Source organism: Thamnophis sirtalis, unplaced genomic scaffold, assembly GCF_051295495.1.
Source record: "Thamnophis sirtalis isolate CommonGarterSnake01/CBP01778 unplaced genomic scaffold, rThaSir2_p1.2 scaffold_4, whole genome shotgun sequence".
In the NCBI taxonomy this organism is placed as follows: Eukaryota; Metazoa; Chordata; class Lepidosauria; order Squamata; family Natricidae; genus Thamnophis; species Thamnophis sirtalis.
In genome coordinates, this window is record NW_028261384.1 from 25,983,211 (window position 1) to 26,009,273 (window position 26,063).

General features: G+C 37.8%; 1 protein-coding gene across 2 annotated transcripts in view; it reads right to left on the reverse strand.

The window, feature by feature from the left end:
- Positions 1-446: 446 nt before the first annotated feature.
- LOC106537906 (protein FAM171A1) overlaps positions 447-26,063 on the reverse strand; it is a 98,732-nt gene continuing 73,115 nt past the window's right edge. For both annotated transcript variants that reach the window (XM_087712648.1, XM_087712647.1), the window contains 3 exons: positions 5,145-5,261; positions 3,707-3,821; positions 447-2,474 (listed from right to left, as the gene is read on the reverse strand). In XM_087712648.1, the coding sequence (XP_087568774.1) occupies positions 761-2,474; positions 3,707-3,821; positions 5,145-5,261 (1,946 nt within the window). In that variant the 3' untranslated portion in view covers positions 447-760. The remainder of the gene's footprint in view (positions 2,475-3,706; positions 3,822-5,144; positions 5,262-26,063) is intronic.

Genomic DNA, 26,063 nt, shown 5'->3' on the forward strand with positions numbered 1-26,063 from the left:
GCAAATTAAAGAACAGATACAGTTTCAGAATTTTTTTCTGTTAAAAAATCTGATTATTCAAGTCGCTAGCAAAAGAAGAGAATGTTCATTGTTCCTGTAAAAAAGGCACTTAGAATGGGGACTGGAGGAATCAAAGCTGACTTTCAAAAATCAGTTTGGTTTCACAAAAAGGCTCTTCAGATACCAAGAAAAGCTTGTCAAGTTTCATGTCAAAAACTCAGTGGCTAGGCAGACTAAAGATAGACAATATTTTGGAACTACCTTGTAAATAAGTATGTTAAAGCAAAAACAAGATTATTAAAAAGCAGCAGTGCATAGCCTTCCTTTGAAATAATGCATATCTGTAGATGTCAAGTGTTGAACTCTACTTAAAGATACCCTTTCAGTAGCATCATTATGATACATTTGAATTAAGAAATAATAATAATAATAATAATAATAATAATAATAATAATAATAAAGTTTTACATAGATCCATTTTCAGGAAAATTTGAGGTTATAATCTGCCATACCACATGTCAAAATATCCAAATGTCCTTGATGGCCAGTATCAAGTAAATGGAATTCAAAGTCACAGTTTCATACAGACTTTGCAAAATAATTAGGTGAGTTTTCACAAAAATTATCTTGAGTGAACCTTCTCAGTTGTAACCCACCACAAAGATTACTTCATCATCTTTTTTCTTCTGTAAGTATAAACAAACAAAAATATTTGGCAATTATATATTCTCTTGGGGGAAAAGATAAAATCTAACAGAGGTTACTTCAAGTTGAATGTCATGAGTGGTCTTTCCTCTCGCTTTTGCCAGGGACTCTTTTTGTCTTCCCCTTGATCATCATCGTCATCATCGTCATCATCATCATCATCGTCATCATCATTATCATCAGCTTCACTGTGTTCGGTTATTTTATGTTCTGGACTTATTAAAGGCTCTGGTGAACTTTCTACTGTTCTTTTTATTGTTTCTTCCTGCAGGCTGGGCAATTGGCCACCTGTTCTTCTGCTGCCTCCCTCCAACACACATCTTGGAGTATTATCTTCAGGACTACAAACTGCAGTTCCACATTCACTGCCACTTTGGTCTACTTCATCCAAATAAACAAGCTGGGTATAAGTGCTACTCTCTGGAATTTTCTGCTCTTTCTGTGGATGTATCTGCACTTGCTGGTGGGTTTGTTGTAAGTGATCTGCCCTTCCCTTTCGGGCAGATTTTGGCTCATTCATGTCAACCCCAGAATCCAGGCTGACATCATTGCTCCCATTCCTTCCAGCTCTTTGAAGATCAATGTAGGAATGTCTAACATGAGCATTGGAACGCCCATCCAAAGAAACAAACCATGCCCGGGGATGAGGTAAAGGCTTTCCTCCACCAAGCTCCAATAGAGCTTTCTCAGTAAGAAGCTGAACTTCACTATTCATTTGTGCCAGGGAGGCATCATTGAGGGATGCTGGAATGGATACAGATTCAGACATTGCAACATTCTGTGGTTTCCAGTCACCTGCACCAACGTCTTGCAAATGTTGCTGGGATACTGCTTGAGCAGTTAGCTGTTGTGGCTGCATCTGTTGCTGAGAATGTGGATAAAGCTGTGAATGAGGGCTGGATAATTCAACCTGGAGCCTTTCTATATCTACTGGTTGATCAGTAGAGAGAGGCTGGCTAATATAAGGATGTTCTCCTGGAAGTTTCATATAATGACCAGGAATGACTAATGTGGGCAACACTTTTCTGTAAACACTATCATTAACCTGATCAAGAGAATTACAACAGACCAGATGACCTGGTCGAGGAAAAGAAGTGGGTCTTTCAAGATGGTCAACGGAGCGAGACATCATACATTCAGAGGACCTGCAATCTAGAAGCTCCGTTTCAGGGGTTGAAGGGATAGGGTATACTTGTTCCTGAAGATTATATTTACTCCCTGTAGAAATATGATTCATGGATGTTTGCTCTTGCTTCTCAAATAAAGGCCGGCTTAACAACATTGCATTGTAACTGTGTCTATGGTCCCCCTGATCAGGAGAACCATACCCTTCTGTCATTTCCAAAGACTTTCTTGGATTTATAGAAAAAGAATCCAATGATTGAAGATAGTCTTTTTTCAAACTGTCATTAGAAGCCATATTTTCTAGAGACATGCGGCTACGGTCATTTTCCTTATGGGAAAGTGATTCTTCCCTGGAGCTAAATTCCTGTGAAGTGCTGTAAGTATGTTGCAGCATAGGGGTATGCATATCTACTTCTCCAGAACATCCTTTGTCCAAGTGAACAGCCACTATCAGTTCCTTGTGGCCAGAGGATTCTGGATGCCTGTTGCCAGTAATGGAGAGCCCACCAGGAAATTCTGATTCACGTCGGGAAAATACTAAATTGAGATGGGACATGGAAGTTGATTGATCCTTCTTAGCACCACTGAGTGTTGAGGATAACTGTAGTTTCTTACGATGTTGACGGGGCTTCAAACACTTTCTCCTAATGTTAAAAAAAGGAATAGAAAAAAAAATTCATTTTAAAGGGACTTGCAGCAAAAGAATGGTCTAGTGAATAGGTATTCACACACCTATTCTCTCTTCCAATTATCATAAACCTGGCTGACCAAGATGGGTTGGCAGAAGTTATGGGAATTGTGGTCCACTATAAATGGAGAATGCTGAGGTAAAGAAAGCTATTGCAAGAGGCTCAAGCAAATTAACACTTCCTGATTTTATTTTGCAATCCAAACGAAATGTTCTGCAACTCAATCCTCAATGGAAATTCATTTTTGTTATACCTTTTCTGTTTATTTGCTTTTTCAATACTGTTTTTCAAGCATACCAACATCTCCTTCTTATTTTTGGGGGCTATTTACCTTTTAAAACCTTGGTGTATTACATTAGATATTTCAATTGCAGAGATAAATCTTATTATGAAACTTATTATGAAAAGAAAAAATAAATACTATAATAAAAACAATACATTAGAAGCAGATATAATAGAAGAAAGATAACTTTATAACTTTTTTCTCTTAAAATTATGTTTAGCAAGTAATATATTTAATAGAGCTTCTTCAAGACCAAGATAGTTTTACTCAAAGAAATATTTATGAAAGAAAGAAATAATGTTATTATTCTTGGTTTAATTTTTCTGTTTCAGCAAACACATTATAAATTACATATTGGAATGAGAGAAATATTCTTTTTCTCAGTTTTAAAAATGCCAGTTTTATAAACTATTATTGGTAGCTCCAAGTTACTCTATAATGCGGCTTGTTCCATAAGCAAATAGAAAAATTGACACGATCTGCATCCCCCATCCTATATTTGTTGTTTTCTGTTTTCAGAGGAATCAATGTAAAAATCTATCTTAGCTCAAATGCCAACATTTATAATATTATTCCATTTCTCAAAGAATACTTAGTATAAGACCATTAATTCTGAAAGTAATGAATATGGTAAGAGAAACTTAGACCTTTGTAAAGAATTTTCCTCAATCTGGTGCCATGGCGATGTCTTAGACCAGTAATCCAACATAGCTTGTGGGCAGCTAATATACAATCTCCCAAGTAGCCTATTTACACTAGTAGGTCGATCCAAAGATACTGCTTCTATTATGGAAATTATGAATTCATGGGAGGCTTGCTAAAATGTTGTACTTACATAAAAATGAAAGTGTTCCTCACTGGCCCACTCTACAAATAAATTAAATATAAAAATGACACATTTTACCTGCAATAGTATAAAAGGAGGCACAGGAGGACAAGTAGTATAAGAGCTATTCCTCCAAGAATTGCCAAAAGGAACACTGTGTGGTAAGTAGTGAAGTCCTTCGCTACAATGAGACCTACAAGATGGGGAAAAAAATAAAATTCTGAGGACAGGCAAGTCAAAGCTTTCTAACCCATTTTAGTGTATATTTAGAGGTAGGCTAGTTCTCACTTTGACAACTCCTTGTATCATCTGATGTGCCCTGATCCACTTCTAGCAGTATTCTCTGATGGGATCAGGTAGCAGCCCTGATTAGACAGGTTTCCAGAGCTGAGGGATGCCACTGATTTGAATTACTCAGAATATCCCAGAACAGGCCTATGCTAAGGACACTGTGAATAAATAAAGTGCAGTGATACATGTTCTTTGGTTAGTGGAACCAACCAAAACAATGGGCCTGTGTTATTATCTGGATTGTAAGCTGGAGCAGCAGCATCTATTTGGAGATGACATGCCTACAAAATGAATGATGCAATGGGGCAACAGTCAGCCAATGGGCTTCCTAACCCTTCTGTGTGGACTGTTTATCTAGAATGTCACTAAACAAGGCTGGTGAATTCCCTCAGGCTCCAATTGTCAGAAACTGCACCAAGTTGCACTATTCCTTGATGCACTAATTAGTGCATTAAGGAAATGATAGGTTCCTTCATTTAAGTCATGTTCTAACTAGCATTTAATTATTATTAACTTGAGTAGAGTCATTAAAACTGTAATCTGTGTCCATCATTGGAGGTCTGAACTGGGATATGATCCATTTCTCACTTTACAAATTTTACTCTATTCCTAGCTCATTCGGTCTATGTGTAAATCAAGACTGCACTATCATATATCAGAGCTGATAACCATTTTGTGTTGTACTTATGTGGCAATTCTTGCAGTTAAGGAGGAACTAAGTTTATTTATAGCAGGAAAGGTATAAATCCTGCACGTACTATGATTTTCTGAAACCACCACATTCTACATATTATAACAATGATTTAATTTGGGGATTATTCTACAACTGTTTGGAAGTTGTCCCGGTAGCTTTACAGACCTCCAAAATGCAACCATTGGTGACCTAAATAGCTGCAGCATATTTAGCCTCTTTAAGGCTAAAACTCTTTTTTGTAAAAAAAATATCTACTGAAATATTTGGAAAACCTTAACAAACTTTAAAGTCACCTTCAAAGACCCTTCAGTGTCCTGAAAAGCTCTAGCAAGAAGTATTTTCTGGTTACGTTTTGCCAGGTTGCAAAAGGAGAAAGAAACTGCCAATAATAGAGCGCCTAAAAATGTGGTGTAGGATTCCTTTTTTCCAATTTAAATAATTCTCTTATATTTAGCATGAGACCAATAATCTAAAGGACACACACACACACACACACCTCTATACTGCAAATTAAAAAAAAATCAGTCTTACCTGGATTTGTGGGTGACATGGCTGCAACCCAATATCCCAGCTGGGAGGCAATATAGGTCCACGTCAATCCATTTCCTTCTTGTTCAATAGTGCCTAAATTGCTTTTTAACCACGTCCCTGTAAAACATTTAAAGAAATTTGTAAAATGGGATAAAAAATAGAAGAGACAGAAACAAAGCTATATGACTATTATAGTATAAATGCATTGTGATTTTCAGATGCAGAAACTGAGTAAAAGTACAAGAAATCCCCAACTTAAAATGGTTCATTTGGTCACTATTCAAAATTACATGGCACTGACTTATGATCAGTTTTCACACTTACAACTGTTGAATCCACATGGTCACATGATCAAAATTCATATGCTAGGCAATTGATTCATATTTATGACGGTTGCAGTATCTCAGGATCATGTGATCATCTTTTGTGACATTCTGACAAGCAAAGTCAGTGGGGAAGCCATTCACTTAACAACTGGGTTGTTCTTAATAACTGCAGTGATTCATTTAACAACTGTGGGAAGAAAGATTGTAGAATAGGGCAAAACTCACTTAACAAATGTCTCACTTAACAACACAAATTTTGTGCTCAATTGTGGTTGTAAGTCAAGGACTACCTGTAATAATATCATCTATAAATTAAATGCTAGTAGTTTTCTTTACTGACCACCATTGGGTGTCTCAGTGGACTGCTTGAAAGGGGGGGCAGAAAAAATTATTTCAAATCCTTAATATTTAAGTTTTTTTCAATCCGTGGACCAGTATTCATGTAAGGATTGTGTGATATTATAGATGCTGAGAACAAAAACTGGTCCAGTGTCAGATTTTAAATAGTTTTTTACTTGGTGTTACAATTGCATTTCTAGTAAATTAACATTATCAAAAACTATTTGTATTATTTGGGAATACAAAGCCTACATCTCTCCAAGCTAAATGATGTAGAAATTTCAGAATAGACAATATCTATGCCTCTTTAAAAGCATTCTCCCCATTTTTGGAGGGAGCAGAGACCTGTGGATAGGGTGTGGGTAGGTATTTCAACACATTTTTTCTTCCTAACTTGAGGCAGATTAAGCCTTTCTATAAAGATATATCTTGCTTTCGACTTTCTTAATAGCCTTAATATACAAGTAGTACAAGCAACACATACACACACTGCATACAACCTAATCAAAATTTAGCAACACCTCTATTTTGATAAAATAAAATTCTTCCAGTGACTGTGAGTTATGATACATTTAGTTACAAGTTAAATGCCTGTTTTCTTTTACTAGTGAAGGCTGTGAGGATGCATGAACTTATCTAAAATCCCTTATGCTTCACAGGCTCAGATCCCACTGCATTTTGAATCTTTCCCCAACCTAATTATTGGATCTGCACCTCCCATAATTCCCAGCTACCTGAAGACAGTGCAGCCCCTACACATCTGGAGGACATCAGTTGCTCCTGCAATTTAGGGGAGAGGCTTTGTCACTATTAGCAGAGCAAGGGGCTGACTGGAAGAGGCATACACTGAGGACTGCAAGCAGTGTGAGAGAACAAAATTGTGAACACAACCTATACTGCACTTTATAAATCAGGTGGAAAGAAGAATATTGCATGTCTGTCTGTTTATCAACTAATTTCTTCACTGCCTATTTCCCCTGGTGTACAATTAAAAAATATAGTAGTAAAAAAGCAGTTAAACAAAGGTAAAAGGTTAATTAAAAATAAGTTAAAATAAATATATTACAAAGTTAAAAGAGATAGAGGGACTCCCCTGAAACCACCAACTGCCTCCAGAATCGCTAGCATTCTTGCTCCCTTCCCCTCTTGAATTGGTAGTCGGGCCTAGATATTCATTTCAGAAGGCCATAAGAGAGGTAGGGCTGCCTCATCTTTGGGGGGTGAGACATACTAAACCTCAAGAACAACAACAGAGAAAGTTCTCTTTCTGGATTCCATCAATTCTTTTTTAATGGATGAGATCTGTAAAATATCCTCCCTGCCTGACTAGATAGGATGAGTCAATGTAATGCACAATTAAGAGATATATTAGGAAAGCATTTTGTCCTTCGGTGCAAGAGGCAAATATCCTTGCATGTTTCTGGTGTAGAAAGTTTCTAAATCTTTTTGCGGGGCTGACCTAACATTTTCCACACACAAAGACTATGTTAATCTGGAACAAGTGCTATAGCCTCTATCTCCACAATGCTATAGGACTTCCAGAAGACTTCACAAACTTTCTCAAGTTTTTTCAAGAAAATGCAGTACGCATTGTTTTGCAGGATCTCCTCTGGAAGTGAAGGGCCACTTAGAGGGGGTCTGCCCCTTGGATTTATTCCTGGACAAAGCCAAGGGTGTATAGCACCTTGCCACAACCCCCTGATCTTTGGAAGTAACTCGACAAAACATGGTGACTTGCATTTCCCTCTTTCCCTGCAAATTAAAGGGAAGAAATAAAGAAGATGAGGAAAGGCACATGTTCTTCACTCCCTGGGAACAGCAACTGGAATACTCTGAGGGCACCATGAATATAATTCTGATTAACTGTAGGGTAAACACAATGGGTGAATGGAAATACCTTTAATTAGCCAAAGATATCCTATGCTTGTACCCGGAGCCTTAATTTAAGGGGAAAGTTATGCATAACATAGATTTCTATCTTTCGATATATACAGTAGACTTGTTCGAACTGTTAGGTCTCAGATACATCATGATCTAGGTATTAGTCACTTTAATGATAAGAAAGTAAAGTTGTATCTACTTTGAATGAACAGCTAATTACTTAACTAATTAACTTGAATTTTGCTGCTCAGAGGTCTTCCCAGACTTAGGCATAGCCATGACTGTTTACACAACACTTCTGCTGGAACAAAGCAAAGGGTCTGTGCACATACACACATTTGGAGATGGAGATCTGGAAAGGCCCTTAGAGCAAATACACCAAATCTTTCAGAGGATACAATTGCTCCAATGTTTTGATATGAACTTCCACTTTGTCTTATGGAGAATTAATACAATCATCTTTTTTGGGACACCAAACTGATTAATTTATACATAGTGAATAAATTAAATTTTTATTCAGCCTAGGGAAGGGGTCAAACTCTATTCATTGAAGGCTGCATCAGGGTTGTGGTTGACCTGAGGTGGTTGTGGGCGTGGCCAGGGTGGGCATGGCAAGGTTGACATGTCGAGGAAATGTCTGTGGTGGCCTGGGTGAGGCCATTGTCTCCAGTGGGAGAAATTGAGAGCAGATCAAACACCAAATCCTTGTATACAAGAGGAGCCTCGCCATCCCTCCCAGGTAATGTGGAGGACCTCCGGATAGCAATGTGGGATGCTCTGAGCCCTGGGCAGTGAAGAGTAAGCACCCAGTTGGCCTTCGAGTTCCCAGGGCATCGGGATCCCACAGCCCAGCCTTGCCCTGCTTCCCCAAAGGGTCTCCCAGTGAGCTTACCTCCTCCTCAAGGCTGCTGTCCTCACTCTGCTTGGCCACATTGCTCATGATGTGTACGGGACGATAAAGTATGTGGGTCAGAGGGAGGCCCACTCCTGCTCCTTGCGAAGAGACCCAGCTTTGTAACCAAAGCATTTTCAGAGATAAGATGGGAGGCCACCAGGAGAGTCAGGAGGAGGAGACAAGGGGATGGTAAAAGGGCAGTAGGGCTGCTGTTGGCCAAGTGTTAAGGTAGAACTTTCCTTAGACACTCTTCCCTCCCTTTCATTATAAACTCCTTCCTTCCTTCCCTTTCTCCTTCCATGATTCTCATTCCCATCTCTTTCCTTTCTCAGTGCTCAGGAAGGAATGAAGGGAAGGGGAGAGACTGGCAACCCTGGACGTGTGCACAGGAGATGGCAAGCACAAGAGACTTGCATCCCTGAGGACCCACAAGCTGACTGTTCTGAGTGAAGGAAGGATTTTAAATGTAAAGCAGGGAAGGAGGAAAAGAAATAATTAAACAAGGGAGGGAAAAAAGAAAGAATCCATGATAAGTTTAATCTATTCTTAAGCGAATGGCAAAAAGGAGACTAATCTTTTATACTTGGACATTGCGGCAGAAACAAATCAACTTTCATTCTTTTCCATGGATCACATAAGATGCAAAGCTACTGCTTTACTTGTTAACAGCTGGAGAACAGGAGAACCTGAGCAAGTGGGAAAGCAAAGAAAGCCTTGGCCTGGGAAGATGGAGCAAAAAGCTTCCGCTTGCAATTATCCCAACCTTGAACAACCTTGAACTCGCCTCTTTCCTATCTTAAGGGGAGGGGAAAGGGGTTGTAATTCCTATCTTAAGGGGAGGGAAAGGAGGGGACGCAATTACTGAAACCTCGGCAGAATGATCAACTCCACTTCCAGCCAGCTAAGAAAAATTAAAATTAAGCATTTTGCAAAGAACTGCTCTGTTCTTGGAAAAGGCAGCCAGGATTTTTAAGAATGGGGAAAAGGAGAAAGAGACTGCACCCTGCAGCAGAGAGTTCATCCAAGTGATTGAAACAGCAGAAAATGGAAGATTATACTGCAGACAGTCTGTTCCAGTAAGTAGCTCATCTGCAGCCGCTTTAGCAAATAAATTTAATTTATGTGACATTGGAATGGGATTTACAAACTGAACTTGAAAGCAAACAGCATGTAGAACTGTCCTCCTCCCTCTTGGAGAATGGTTTCCCTCCTTGGAACTCATCAGCAGAAAATGGACATGTCTACATTTATAGATCTAAGCCTGCCCATTTGAAAAAAATTCATTCTTGGAGCAAGGGCAGAGGCACATTGGCAATCAAGATATAGAGGAGCAACAACAAGTTCTGCAACCCATGAGGAGAAAGAACCTCAGAACAACTGTGTTTATATGGGAAGCATAGATGATATCGACCCGGCTCCAACATCAAGATGACATCCATAATTTTTACTGGATAGCCAACCAACCAAGCCAGACCACCCTGCCTCTGGGAACCCCATACAGATGATGACCTGGAACATAGCTGGGCTGGAAAGGGATGATTGATAGACTATTAAGCTTTCTCCCTAGATATGATGTAATAGCCTTACAAGAAACCTGGTTAACATAAGTGGACGAACCAGTACAACTGCCAGGCTTTCAAGGATGGGCCTACCAGCCCAAAAAACAAATGGAGACCGTCTGGTGGGCTATTCATTCTTATAAACAAGAGTTGTAAATGGCAGGGGGAGAAACTAACCTGGATAAACATTCGTACTTCCTAGCTGTCAAATTTGATATGAAAAGTTTGAGTTAATACTGGTAAATGTGTATATCCCTCCAAACACATCTTGACATTATAACTCTGAATACTGGATGGGCTTGGAAGTTATCCTAGATGATATATCTGTATTGTGCCCACAATCCATAGTGGTATTACTAGGAGATTTGAATGCTAGGTTGGGTCCCTCTTTGTATGAGCTCATCCAGAAGAAGGACGTCCCAGGGGTGTTTTTTAAATAACATCCTCAGTGGCTCTTGAGAGACTGCAAAAGTGATGCTGATGGCCTGCTCCTAGTCTTTTTAATTTTTAAGGGTAATCTCCAAATTCTGGGAGGTAAAGATAAGTATTACACATATACTTACACATACCACTCGACCAAATCTAACAGTGTACTGGATCTCTTGTTTGTCTAGAGATAAAGTTGACCTCTTTTTGGAGGTCACAGTACACTTTAGTGACAATAGCGATCATCAGCCTGTAAGCATAACATCGAGGCTGCTCAGATTTAAGATTGTATAACATGGCTGACAGATGGCTCACCAAAAAGGTAGAGGTGGCCCAAAATAAAAGGTTAATTAGGGCCAAAGTTGATACTAAGGCAATATTAGATTGCCTTAAAACAGAGAACGCTACTTAGAGGGCTAGAACAATTCAGTCATCTACTACCGAGTGGCTGTCACCCTTCAATGCATTCTCTAATCTCTATAATATTTTGAAGAAACACCTAATAACGAAACCTGCTAGAAAAAGACCCCGAGTGGGTAGACCCCGTTGGTTTGATCCTGAATGCCAGCGACTGAAAAAAAATTTGAAGGCAGCCATGTGGTTTACCCAGAGGAATCCTACTGCTCATATACAAGTTGAGATGTTGCACACAAGAAGGGAATATAAAAAAAGTATAACATTAAAGGAACGGAGATTTGAGTTCTTTCTGCTAAGGACTAGGAGAATTATTATCAGTGTTTGTTTGCTTCCATGGAACCTGTAGAGAAACTGTCTTTAAGCAGTGATCTAGTAAACCCTAGAACTTCCCCACTCCTTGGCCACCAGTCTAGGAAAAGGGGATACAATCTATCATTAAAAGCTTAAAGCGCACTAAAGCCCCACAATGTTCCCTCTAATTTTTTTTTCAGTGTGTGCGGAAAAGTATAGTGTTTGAGCGACACATTTTCATGCCTGAGCACCTGAATTTTTTTCACAGATGTTTCACAGAGCAATTGATTTGTAGGATCCGAATTGGAATGGAGAAAAATGGTTTTGTGCGTGAGTGTGTGTGTGTTTGAGTGAGCGAGGGATCTGGTAAGGGAATTGCACCTATTTAGAAAAGGTAAATTATTGCAAACATGATCAGTCGAATATAAGTATGGGGACAGGTTGGGCGGTAGAGAGAAAGTGATAAAAGTGAGGGAAAGAGGAAGAGAGGAAGAAAAAAGAGGGAAGAGAGACAGAAAGAGACAGAGAAGGAGAGAGAAAGTGACAGAAGAGTGGGAAAGAAGGAGAGAGAAAGAGAGACAAAGAGAAAGAGGATGAGAGAGACAGAAAGAGACAAAGAGGAGAGAGAAAAGGAGAGAGAAAGTGAAGGAAGAATGGAAAAGGAGAAAGAGAAGAGAGACAAAGAGAAAGAGTGAACCTAGTGGAAGAAAATAATGTTTTGGATTAGCATGAAGGAACTCTGTTCAACCCTGAAACTGATCATATGTTTCCTGAACTATACATCTCAGTAGTCCTAGTTAACCAGGCCAATGGTGAAGAATGCTGGGAATTGTTGCAGTTCAGCAACATCTGGAAAAGATGCCTATTCCTGTTATAGAATATGACACCATATATCTCCTGTCTACAATGCAGTCCTCTCAGCAGTTCTAAAACAATTCCACAACCATTTCACTCTGATTCAGGTGACCTTGAGGGCACAGAAAAACCTCCCAAGTCGCCTCAACAGCTCTCAGAGATAATGCTAATGACCAGATGACTGCAAAGAAATACAATGCTTCCATTTTCCCCACCATCCAGTTGCAACTGTCAGAACCTATCCTTCCATCCCCCACTATTTAGTCACAACTGCTGAAGCTTCTTGATGTGAAGCAAAATGTCATCATCTTCTTCCTCAAAACAGTTCAATTGCTTTTTGAACAGCACCTTTGGGACAATTATGATCTAGATGACTAAGAATTTCCATAGACACCTGTTATAGTTGCTGAGTTCTCAACATTTAGTTTTTATGCCCCATCTGTCAAAAGTATTTGAAACCACCCAAAAACTCATTTTTCCTAGTGTGCTTTGCTGACTCGGTTCCACCACAAATGCGCGAACAACAAAAGCGCGCCTGACTAAACCGTGGTGACTAAACTGTGGTGACAAAACCACGCCGACAAAACCGCACAACGAATGAGCGAAGAATGAGCCCTGAAGTGCGCCGACAACAGCGCGCCGACAGAAGCGCGCTGTAACCTAACCCTAACCCTAACCCTAACCTTAACTTAAATCGCGCTGTTGTCGGCGCGCTGTTGTCGGCGCGCTTTTGACATCTCGGTTTTAGCGCCGCGGTTTTGTCAGCGCGCTTATGACGTTTGCGCTTTAGTCGGGTCATGTGCTGACTCAATATGATAGGAAGTGTAGTCACACATATCTAAAAGGCAGCAGATTGGGAACTGACACAGGAGTTCTGGACATTATTTTAAAGTTAGCAGGCAATAGCTTAAATAAATATAGTTTTATCAGGAATCACATCCTCCTCAATTTCCCCAGTTGTTGGATGGTTTTTTGTAGGACATCCAGCCAGCTGCAGTTTTTCCTTCAGCTGACTACTGTTTTATTGAAGAGTATTATTTGGCAAACTTATATAAGCTATTCTGGATATTCAGGGACACTGATAAGTAAAGAATGAATATTTGTGTGCAGGCTCTCAGGAAAAATTGTTCCCAAAGACAATCCTTTGATTTATTACTAAAATCCAAGTTGAACCTTGCTCTTTTGTTTCTGCTGTCATTTCCTGTTGTAGGTTCAAATGACCTGTCTAATACTGAACAAAAGAACATGTCTGTCTCTGCACTTAGCAATTCTAATTACATCTGAAGTAGAGAGAGAGAGAGAGAGAGCGCATTATACACATGTAGGTAGCTTCTTTACTTTAATTCAAAATACACACTGCAAGACTGGCATAAAACATACAGGTTGCTTCTGTAGTAAAAAAAAAACATTTATGCAAGTGTTTTAAATTGCTCCATTTTATGAATAATATTCAAGCATAATGTTATAAATATATTTATAAAATACAAACAGCTACTAAAGAGCATGGCTGAAAATGTAAAGCAAGGAATGGGAAGCCCCAGCTCCAGAGTTACAGCACATTGTGACGAAATCATACCGGGCTGAAAATCATCTGAAATCATTTCAGTCAAAAAGACCGAGAAGCAAACAGTATCTGAAAGCTTTTTTGTTTGAAACCAAGAAAGGCTACTGTCAAAAGGAGACAATACTGTTGGGGGAAATAGTCTGGTAAGGGTATGGCACCTTCTTTTAGGTTGTATCAAAGGCAGATGACTTATGGCCCTCAAGGCCCTTCTTGTATAACTTTCATCATTTCTTTAAAGAGGATAGTCTGGCTGTGGCTAACCAGGTTGACAACACTGACCCATTTATTGTGCCATGTTAAACTGACCTCGTATAAAACATCCACTTAGTTAACGAAATAATCTTTTATCTTTAAAATATGCTTTACTTAATTAAAGACATCAAAATTGATGCAATAGGTATTTATAGATGTAAGTAAGACTGAGAAAAATATTTTTTTTTAAAAAAAATCTAATTAAATCAGATTTAAAATGTCTGAAATGGTATAGGTCTGAGTACAGGGTTGGACTAGAATATCCCAAAAGTCTCTTACAACTCTATTATTATAATATTCTGTTCTAATATTCAGATAAAAAAACCCTGGGAGTACTGAACTGTGTTCTTAAACTCCATTGGTGTCGAGGCAGTAAAAAAAAAAAATGCTTACTTTCTCCTGTAATTCTTTCTGGATGATTCCAGTCAAAAATGGTTTCTCCTAACTGTAACTTAGTTGTCATCCCAGGGTTATAGGTTTGTGATATATTTATTTATTTGTTAAATTTATTTGCCATCTATCTATATTGCAGAAAAAAAAAATCTTAATGCTTGTGTATTCTACCCTCTCTGCTCGGTTTATTAAGTTTACTTAATAATGTTGAGCGTAATATAAATTTTCACATTGCCACATTACAAGATTGGATCATATTCAGTATGACTTAGCAAGCACGCTATGGTTTGAAAGTATTTGAGAACTAGTTGTAAATATTTTATTCTAGTAAAGCTGTCTGATGTATCTATACGTTGCTTTTAATTGCTTTTTCAGTAGAATTTCAACATAATATAGTAAAACAGATATTTTCTTCTCTATGCTACAATGTCATCAATTACATTTGCATTAAATATACTATGTAGCTGATCCTGATAGTTTAGAAAAAAATTATTTTTGATGGCTCCTATTTCTGTAGCAACAAGGAAACAGAAAGTTCTTTGGAAGTAGTTAAGACTTATGCTTCTTGTAGAGTACAGGATATATTTCTTTTCCGAGAAAAATATTTAACAATAACATGGTAAAAAAGGATGTCTAACACAAGATATCAACAATCTTAAAATTAAACATATCTCCCTGTCTCAATATTATAAGCTATGAACTTTGAACTATCAACTTCCTCTCTATAGGTTGAAAAACAATGAGAGGAAGTGAAAAAGCAATTTAGTGGTATTGTGTTAACTATAACACTTTGCTTGGCATAAAACCAAGCTGTTTTGCATATAAACAATAAGTTAACTTTAAACAATGAAAAACAATATTCTGATGAATTTTGCATCCAGAATATTTTTGTTGTCTTCTTTTACTGTTTATCTGGTATTCATCTATACCCCGATATAGTACACTAATCTCATAAGCTTGCATGTAGTAATATATAGGAATGCATAAAGATTTCAGGCTAAAGATAGTAAACAGCAAGTGTATATGTGTTTTGTACCCCTACTGCACTCTTTTAAGAAGCAAGTTCCCCAGTTTTCAAATCAGTACCCCCCATTCAATCCTAGTTATGAAAGTTAAAAACTGGAAGAACTACAAACACAATTCAGATAACTATAGTTTCACAAGCAGCAATCTGCTTGTGAAACTATATCCATTTCTGAAACAGTCAAAAGTCTCCATCTTAACATAAGGAAACAATGTCAAGTTAAAAGGTATTGTAATTTATTTAATGCTTTTTATTAGGACTTATTTTAACTTGCATTAGGAATTGTTATTATGAACTTTAAGGCAACAGCTACATACCATCACCTGTGCTGAAAAAACAAATTGCCTGACTTCCCAGGGTGCTATAGTAAGAGTGTGTATGTATGTATGTATGTATGTATGTATGTATGTATGTATGTATGTATGTATGTATGTATGTATACACACACACACACATACACACATAGATTCACACACACACAGATACACATACATGGATGGATGGATAGATAGATGGATATATAAATAAGGGAAAATGTAATAGATTCATAAACTTAAAAGGAAATAACGATGTTTAACATTAGTATTTAAATCTACATGAAATTGTTGTTCTTATTGTTACTGTTATTTATGCACCAAATACCGGGCAAAAGGAATTTTATAAGAAACTTCATAAAAAGATTCTAGAAATAAAATATGAAATAATATGGGAGATTTCAATACAATTGTTAATACTGAGTTGGACTGTAAAAGTAGTAAAATATATAAGAAAACTAGAAGGACCCTACCAGGAACTTCTATTAAAATGATAGAATAATGAACTATTCTGGACATCTGGAGAGAAATGAATCCTGGAAAAAAACAATATACATTTTATTCTAATATGCACACATCTTAGTTTAGCAACTGCTTCCTGTTGGGGCCCTAAGGAGCCTAGATGGGCAGGTGAGGAGTGGCGAGTAGAGGCTGGCAAGGCACCCCTTAATGTGAGTAAAATTGAGTTGACCACGCCCACCCAGTAACCTTGCCATGCCCACCCAACTGGTCATTAGGCAGATCATATTAGTGGACTGCGGGATTTAAAATTATGAATTTAGTGGCATCTGAGATCCAAAAGATTGGTGATCCCACATCTACTCCAAATGGATTACAACTTGCAATAACAACAAAAAGTCTATCCAGGAGACATGATAATAAATTGGAGCAAGTTAAGTATGGCACATTAGAAACTGTTTCTCATTTAAACTGAAAACAGAAAAACCCAAGAGAACAAAATAAAAATATTTCCTTCTCTTGTTGACAAGGAAATCAAACTTTGCTATCTACTGTCCTTGGGAAAACTGAAACTGATGCCCAGTTTTTAAGAAAATATATTTCCTTGTGATGCAAAGCCAAGATCTCTCACTGGGAAAAATAATATCTGATTTGGATCTCTACTCTGAAATGAGGTGGGTCGTTCTTTTCTCAGGGGATCAGTTTTGCACATAAATAAGGTTTTAAAAGAGGAAGAATCTCTTCACCAAGAAACTTATTACTATCTGGGGTCATCTCCTGTCTCCTAGGCAGTAGGAAACAATGCTTTGTAGTTCCAGAGTTGGCTAAGATTCAAAAATTCAACTAGGCCAAGAGTAGGCATATTTGGAAGACTATACCTCAATCTTTTTTTTAAAGTAGGAGATGAGAAGAAATATTTGTTATTATTTCTCTTTTAAAGTATTTTTATTAAACCTTTTACAAAACAAAACATAAAAAAACAAATTCAACATCCATTCTTCCCATTCCTAAGACATCAGTATATCCCATTTTGTTTATCATACATACTTGAGAAGAAAGTTTTAATATAGTTTTGTATTTTGGGTTTATGAAGTGGATTTTAAAATAACTTTCCCCCTTTCTCCTTTATATATAAAGCTTGAGTAATTTTTAAAGTTGGTCAAGTATTATTGAAAGTGAATTTTAATGTATGTACATTGAGGAAGTTTAAAAAGAGTTAAGTTAAAAAAAAGATGCCTTAGAATTTACTGATTTTAGAAATATTTTAAAGAAAAGTTTAATACTTTAAAATTTAGAAAAAGTATTTTTTTTCTTTAGGGCTAAAAATGTGAAACAGTATAATGAATTTTACTAATATGAATTATGATAGTCTATAAATATAAATGAGTAAACAGAAATATATATATTTTCTACAGCAAGGAAAAGCAGAGATTGTCAAATCAATTCTTTTACCCAAAGAAGATAATAAATTTAATTTTGTTTCTATTTGGAAATTGCTTCCAGACTGTGTACTTGTAATGGGGGAAAAAGTGAAATTTTGACTTTGTTTTTCTTGATTATTTTGTTGTTATAGAAATGACTAATATATACTTTTGTATAAAAGTAAAAAGTTGAGATTGTAATGTTATTATCTTCTACTGTGCAAAAAAGAGTTGGATGTCAACACCTTTTTTTCCTTTTTCCTTTCCTACCCCACATTTTCTTTTTCCCCTTTTCCTTCCCCTAGTTTGCCATTACTTTTTATTTTCTTTAATATCTTATATTTTGTTAAAAATGAATACAAATTTGATTAAAAAATAGGAAAAGCAATAGTGGAATTATATTGCAAAATGCTTTTCCTTGTTTTGGGAGACCTTTTCATCTGAAATTACGGAGTAACTGAATTGAAAGGGACCTTGGAGGTTTTCTAGTCTAACCCCTGCTCAGGCAGAAACCCCTATACCATTTCAGACAAATGGTTACCCAATCTCTTCTTAAAAACTTCCAGTGTTGGAGCATTGTTCCACTGATTAATTGTTCTGTCAGGAAATTTCTCCTTAGTTCTAGATTGCTTCTCTCCTTAATTAATTTTCATCCATTGCTTCTTGTTTTGCCTTCAGGTACTTTGGAGAATAGGTTCACCCCCTCTTCTTTGTGACAGCCCTTAGATATTGGAACACCGCTATCATGTGCCCACTAATCTTCCTTTTCATTAAACTAGATACAGCCAATTCCAACAACCGTTCTTTATATGTTTTAATCTCCAGACTTCTAATCATCTTTGTTGCTATTCTGTGTACTCTTTCTAGAGTCTCAACATCCTTTTTATAATATGAAGACCAAAACTGGATGGTCTTACCAATGCATTATAAAAAGGTATTAACAATTTACACTATCTTGAGTCTATCCCTTTGCTAATGCAGCCTAAGACTGCATTGGTTTTTTTGGCAGTTGTAGTACACTGGTGGCTCATAATTAAGTAATTGTACACTAGGATTCTAAGATTCCTCTCACAGTTACTACTATTGATCCAGGTACCACTGATACTATACCTGTGCATCCATTCATCCAATTTAAATCCTACCTTTCCTTTAGGAGCTCCATGCAATTTTGGTAGTGTTCCTTCTGCTTTTCTTCCTACTGCAACAATCTGTGAGATATGTTAGACTGAGAGAGAATGGCTACCAAAAGTCACCCAGTGAGCTTTTGTGGATGGATTAGAACCTGAGTCCTGATGTCAATCTAGCACCTTAACCACCCCCTTTTCTATTTTATGTTGGCATAAAATTACTCAGGATGAAAAACAAAGAGCAAATCTGGAATGATCCATTGTTTCAATAGCTTGCATGTGGTCCAAAATAAACAGAGAAAACCTTTTTCAACAGGAAGAGGAAATAGAGTTGGGTGTGTGTGTGTGGAATCAACATTTGTTACATGTAAGAAGTTATTTAAGCTTCTGAACTTCCACTAAATTTTGGGAAAACCTTCAAGCTACTTCCCTTCTCTAATCAACATCACCAGCTAATTGATAGATGATTGCATTAGGATTTGTTCAATATGTGTATACGCTGTATTGTTAATGCATCTCTTTGTTTATTATCATTTATTATCTAAGTATAAACAATTATTGCTGAATGCATATTATCTGAGGAATAAATGTAATATGTCTCCAGGGAAATATTAGGCTGCTAATTTTATCAATTATGTAAAAGGTGCTACTCCTTTATTTTACTATGATAGCATCTCAAGGCATTTAAGTTTGTTGGTAACGCATCATGCTTGCTGGAAACAATATGGCATATAAATAGATTGATAATGATGCAGTAAAACAATGGCTATGATTTAATTCCGCACCTCTATGGCCATAGAAGAAATAATAATTGCTTTCAGTAATAAAGATATCAGGTCTCTTCCTAGCAGGGAATCCCAGCAAAACATACTATATAGACCACCAACATAAATAGAAATGAAATAAATGAGTAATTTAAGGATATATCAGATGTAGTAGGTTTTTTCTATATAGTATGAATGGATTAAGGAAAAGTTCTATTTGCAAACAGAATTGGTATTTTCTAAAGACACCATAATTTGAAAGTGATTACTACTATTAGTTTTTAGTTTTGAAACACTATTATATTATTTAGGATCTCAATAATACATCCTGGGATGATGTTGTTGTTGTTGTTGTTGTTGTTATATATTTTATTCATTAAACATGAAACTCAGTCAATTGAACATTCAAAAATGCATCATAAATACCATTGATTGGTTGATATAGGTTGCTGCCAGTGTCCTTAGGTGTCAACCAAGTACTTTCCTAAAATATACGATGTTCTGAGTAGAGCAGCTTTTTGCAGTTCTACTGGTGTTATTGCAGGATGCTGCAATTTGTTGATGTATCTTATAAAATTTTTGGACATGGTACCAAGTGCCCCGATGACAATGGGTGTTACTGTTACATGTTTCATCCATAATTGGGTAGTTTCAATGGCCAGGTTGTAGTATTTTGTGATTTTTTTGGAGTTCTTTTTATTTGACACTGGCATCTCCTGGTACCGCTATGTCAATACATTGTACATTTCAGCCCTTTATAACCATGATATCTGACATGTTGTGTTGCAAATGACGAATTGTCTGTATTTGAAAGTTCCATAAGAAAGTTCCTTCTCATGTTCGGTAACTTTTTCAACTTCATGCTCCCATGACTTTTTGGATATAGGTAAGTTGTATTTTTTACATAATGACCAGTGGATTAATTTTGCAACATGGTTGTGTCTAGCTTTGTAATCAGTTTGTAGAATTTTGATGCATTTACATATTAAATATGAAACAGTTTCAACTTTGTTGTTGCAAAGTCAGTGGATTGTCAGTGGATTGTCAGTGGATTTTTGTGTCTTCACTTTCATGGCATTAGTTTGTAGTGCTTGTTCTTGAGCGGTGAGTATTAAACCTTCTGTTTCTTTCTTGATGGTTCTCATCTTAAGCCATGTCCATGTCAAGTTATCATCATATTTTCCTTCAATGTATTTCAAGTGCTGTCCAAGCAAAGCTTTGGTTTTCCATCTATTTAATTTGTCATCCAGATGTATTTCCTTATGTTCTGCCTTTGTTTCTATTGTTTTTATACTGTTCTCCGTTTTCACAGCCTGTAACAATTTTTCTGTGCTTTGGTTCACATAATCATTCAAACTTCGTTTTTCTTCTTCTACAGTTTGATGCATTTGCAGTAGCCCCCTGCCCCTATTTTTCATGGCAGGTACAACCTGTCAATGTCACTTCATGGATGTTAAGCTATATACATATTCAAAAGTTTGCGTGTTTTCCGGTGAAAGTTTTCCAGTTCAGCCAAAGTCCACAATGATTCCAGCTGAGTAGTGTATTACTGGAACTACCAATGTATTAATGGCTTTAATTATGTTTTCCGCATCAGCTTTGATTTTAATATTTTGTGGATCCTTCTGATCAATTCTTTTTGCGTTGACTCTTTGACTTTTCCATTGAATATGTTATCTGCTTCCAATATGTCTAGGTATTTGTAACATCCTTTGCTAATGCTTTCACTATGCTTCCATTTCTCAGTTCTATTCCTTCTATTTTTTCCATTTTTCCTCACTACATGGATAATGTAGCACATTTTTCAAGTCCAAAGTTCATTTTGATAACACTGCTGAACAGTTGAACTGTGCTGAGTATTGATTTAAGTTCAGTGGGGCTTCTCGCATACATTTTTAAATCATCCATGTATAGTAGATGGTTTATCTTGCCATTTTGGCTTGAGATTTGGCATCCCAGTTTTGTGTTTTGTAGGATTATTGCCAGTGGAATTACTGTGATGTCGAACAGTAGTGGTGAAAGTGGGCCCCCTGGAAGATACCTTGTCTGATGTTGACTTCACCAATGTTCTCCCCATTTGCTGTTAAAACTGTTTTCCATTTTTGCATATTTGCTTTCAAAAATGTAAAGATAATTTTGCTGATTCCAAAGTTTTCCAGACAGCAGTTAATCCAGCTGTGGAGCGATAAGGCAAATGCCTTCTTGTAATCAATCCACGCCATATTTAAACTTGTTTTTCTTCGTTTTGCATTTTTTAGTACCATATTGTCTATGAGCAGCTGATCTTTTGTTCCTCTTGAATTATTATTATTCGCAACAACAGAATTGTATCACAGCGGCCAGTTGTTTCGCTGGATTTGGCATTGATTACTAGTCGGGCCCCACCCAGGGGCCTAGGATGTCATAACGTATTTTTATAATATTCGTGCGGATCTGTGCGGCTTTTTGCATTTGACTGATGGTGATTTTATCAATTTTTAACTGTTTTAACTGTGATTCCAGTGCTTTTGGAATAGCACCCAGTGTGCCAATTACCACTGGAATTACCACTGCTGGTTTGTGCCATAATGGTGGAATTTCAATTTTTAAGTCCTGGTATTTTGCTATTTTTTCATGTTCCTTCTCAGCAACCCTGCTATCACCTGGTATTGCGATGTCTATGATTGTAACTTTATTTTTCTCAACCAGTGTGATATCTGGTGTATTATGCGCTAGTATTTTGTCCGTTTGTATATAAAATTCCCACAAGATCTTGACCATCTGATGTTCGGTGACTTTTTCAGGCTTATGTTAAAACCATTTGTTGTTGTTTTCATATTATAATTTTTGCACGAATTCCAATGGATCATTTGTGCTACTTAATTGTGCCACAATTTATAATCAGTCTGCACATTTTTTTTACAGCATGTAAAGCATGAGTATGTGATCAACAGTTTCTTCAACTTCTTTGCAAAGTCTACATTTGGCATCATCAGAGGATTTTTCCATTTTGGCCTTAATGGCATTTGTGCGGATAGCTTGTTCTTGCGCAGCCAGAATTAGTGACTCTGTTTCTTTCTTTAATGTACCTGTTGTTAACCATAACCAAGTTTGTTCACTGTCCACTTTATCTTTTATTTTTTCCAAAGATAAAGTGGACAGTGAACAAACCTGGCCATGGTTATTATTATACAATTGTATCACAGCGGCCAGTTGTTTCACCGGATTTGGCATTGGTTACTAGTCGGGCCCCACCCAGGGGCCTACGATGTCGTAACGTATTTTCGTAATATGCGTGCAGATCCAAGCAGTACGGCTTTTTGCATTTGACTGATGATGATTTTGTCAATTTTTAACTGTTTTAATATAATTCCAGTGCTTTTGGAATAGCACCCAGTGTGCCAATTACCACTGGAATTACCACTGCTGGTTTGTGCCATAATCGTTGAATTTCGATTTTTAAATCCTGGTATTTCACAATTTTTTTCATATTCACAGTTGAAGAATAAAAACATGCACTGGTTGATTATTTAAAAGAAAGTCAAGAACATCTATTAATCGAAGTAAAGAACAAAAATCTACTGAAGGCCCAACAGACGAAACAAGAATACAGAAAAGATGTGATAAAATCAGGAATGGAGAGTTGGCAGAAAAAAACACTGCATGGCCAATTTCTGGAAAAAATAAAAGATAAAGTGGACAGTGAACAAACTTGGTTATGGTTAACAACAGGTACATTAAAGAAAGAAACAGAGTCACTAATCCTGGCTGCGCAAGAATAAGCTATTCGCACAAATACCATTAAGGCCAAAATCAAAAAATCCTCTGATGATGCCAAATGCAGACTTTGCAAAGAAACTGATGAAACTGTTGATCACATACTTAGCTGCTGTAAAAAAATCGCGCAGACTGATTATAAATTGCGGCAGAATTCAGTAGCACAAATGATCCATTGGAATTTGTGCAAAAATTATAATATTAAAACAGCAACAAACTGGTGGGAACATCAGCCTGAAAAAGTCACCGAAAAACTGATGGTCAAGATCTTGTGGGATTTCCGTATACAAACGGACAAAATACTGGCACATAATACACCAGACATCACACTGGTTGAGAAAAATAAGGTCACAATCATAGACATCGCAATACCAGGTGATAGCAGGGTTGCTGAGAAGGAACATGAAAAAATCGCAAAATACCAGGACTTAAAAATTGAAATTCAACGACTATGGCACAAACCAACAGTGGTAATTCCAGTGGTAATTGGCACACTGGGTGCTATTCCAAAAGCACTGGAATTACATTTAAAACAGTTAAAAATTGACAAAATCACCACCAGTCAAATGCAAAAAGCCGCACTGCTTAGATCTGCATGCATATTACAAAAATACGTTACGACGTCCTAGGCCCCTGGGTGGGGCCCGACTAGTAACCAATGCCAAATCCGGCAAAACAACTGGCCACTGTGATACAATTGTATAATAATAATAATCACAGTCAGCCAAATGTTCAGAATGGGTTTGGCATTTTTGTCTACCAAACAAGTCCTTACCAAGGACCTAGGTTAGGCAAATCTGGATGTTTGATGATATTACAGTTTGAAGGATGGAAGCATTTCCAAGTAAAGCTATCTTCTGCAATTGATAGATGGCAAGTTTGTCAATGCCAATGGTATTCAAATGATGCTCCAATTGTTTTGGGATTGCACCCAAGGTACCTATTACTATTCATACTACCCCTGCTTGCCTTTGCCACAGTCATTCTATTTGTAGGTCTTTGTATTTTGTTATCTTCTCCAGTTCTTTCTCTTCTGTTATGCTGTCTTCAGGCATTGCCACATCCACTAGCCAGACTTTTTTGTCTTTCTTATTGACAATTGTTAAGCCTAAGGTGTCATGTGGCAGGTGCCTGTCTGTTTGAATTCTAAAGTCCCAGAGCAATTTAACTTCTTTATTTTCTATGACTTTCTCTATTTTATGGTCCCACAAGTCTTTACCAAGGTCTGGGACAGGCAGATCTAGATCAGGGATCTTAAACTCAATTTCATTGAGAGCCACATCAAACTTGTGTTTGACCTCAGGGGGCTGGGTAAGCGTGGCTGGGGTAGGCATGACCAGTGTAAGAGGCATCTATGGAGGCCTGGTGGGCTTGAGGGGGATCCACTGTCTCCAGTGGACCAAGGCAAGACCGGGGAGAAGCCAAACCCTTGTCCTCCAGAGGAGCCTTGCTGTCTCAGGCCACGTAGAGGACCCTCAGATGGTGGTGCAGGCTGTCCAGAGCCCTAGGCAGCAAAGAGGAAGTACCCAGCCCAGCCCTCGAGCTCCCAGGGCACTGCAACCCCACAGCACAGTGCCACCTCTCTAATGGTGTGCCCAGCTGCACTTACCTCTTAGTGTTGCTGCTGATCTCTCTCTCTTTGGGCAGATCGCTCATGGTGTGTGTGAGGGAAAAGTGGGTGGGTCAGAAGGAGGCCCACTTCCTTTCCATGCAAGGATAACTGTCTTTATAACCAAAGCATCCTCAGCAATAGGATGGGAGACCACCAAGAAAGGCCAGGAAGAGATAAGGGAATGGTGAAAGGACAGCAGGGCTTCTGGTGGCCAAGTGCTAAAGTAGGACTTCCCTCATTATAATATATCTTCCTTCCTTCCTTCCTTCCTTCCTTCCTTCCTTCCTTCCTTCCTTCCTTCCTTCCTTCCTTCCTCCCTCCCTCCCTTTCTTCCTTCTTTTCTTTTCCTTTTTCCTTTCTCCTTCATTCTCCTTTTTTCTTCCTTTCCCACTTTCCTTCTTTTTCCTTGCTTGCTCTCTTCTCTTCTTCCCTTCTTTTTCTTTCCCTTTTATCTTTCACTTTCTCCTTTTCTATCCTTTTTTGTATGCTCAAATGCAAAAGGGGGAAAATTTCTTGATGCCTCCTTGCCTTGTGATCAAATGCCACCTTTGCTAGTAGTTTTGCCAGCACTCTGCCAGCGAAAACAGAGTTTGAGGAGTGGTGGTGCACAGAGCCCTCACAAGCTCCATTTTTGGCCATGACGGCCTCCTCTAACCAACTGCCAATGAAAACAGAGCGGGGGCTGGGCTCTGTGGCGATCATAAGCTCTGTTTTAGGCTGCGACAACCTTCTGCAGCCCTGTGCCAGCGAAAACAGAGCTTGGGGGACTAGATGCGGCCCTCCTGAGTTCCGATTTCTCTGACAGAGGCACCTTGGGCTGGACATTTCACTGTTTCCAGGGAGGCTCCATGGGCCAGATCTAAGTACCCTGCAGGCTGAATCTGGCTTGTGGGCCTTGAGTTTGACACCCTTGATCTAGATGTTTGACAATGTTACATATATCCTCGCAGGATAGAAGCTGTTCCAAGTAAAGTCGTCTTCTGCAATTGACTAATGGCAAATTTGTCAATTGTTCAAGTGGTGCTCTAGTTGTTTTGAGATTGCATTCAAGGCTGCTCTTTTTGTTGTTATTGTTGTTACCATCTTCATAAAAATGAATATTTCATAGATTACGGAGATTTTTTTTAAAATAGTTTGCTTGGCGCTGGAGAAGGCTTCTGTATATTCCTTGGACAGCAAAGATAACTAACAATCAAGTTCTGGGGTGCATGCATGATACTAAATATGTCACTGGAAGGTAAAAT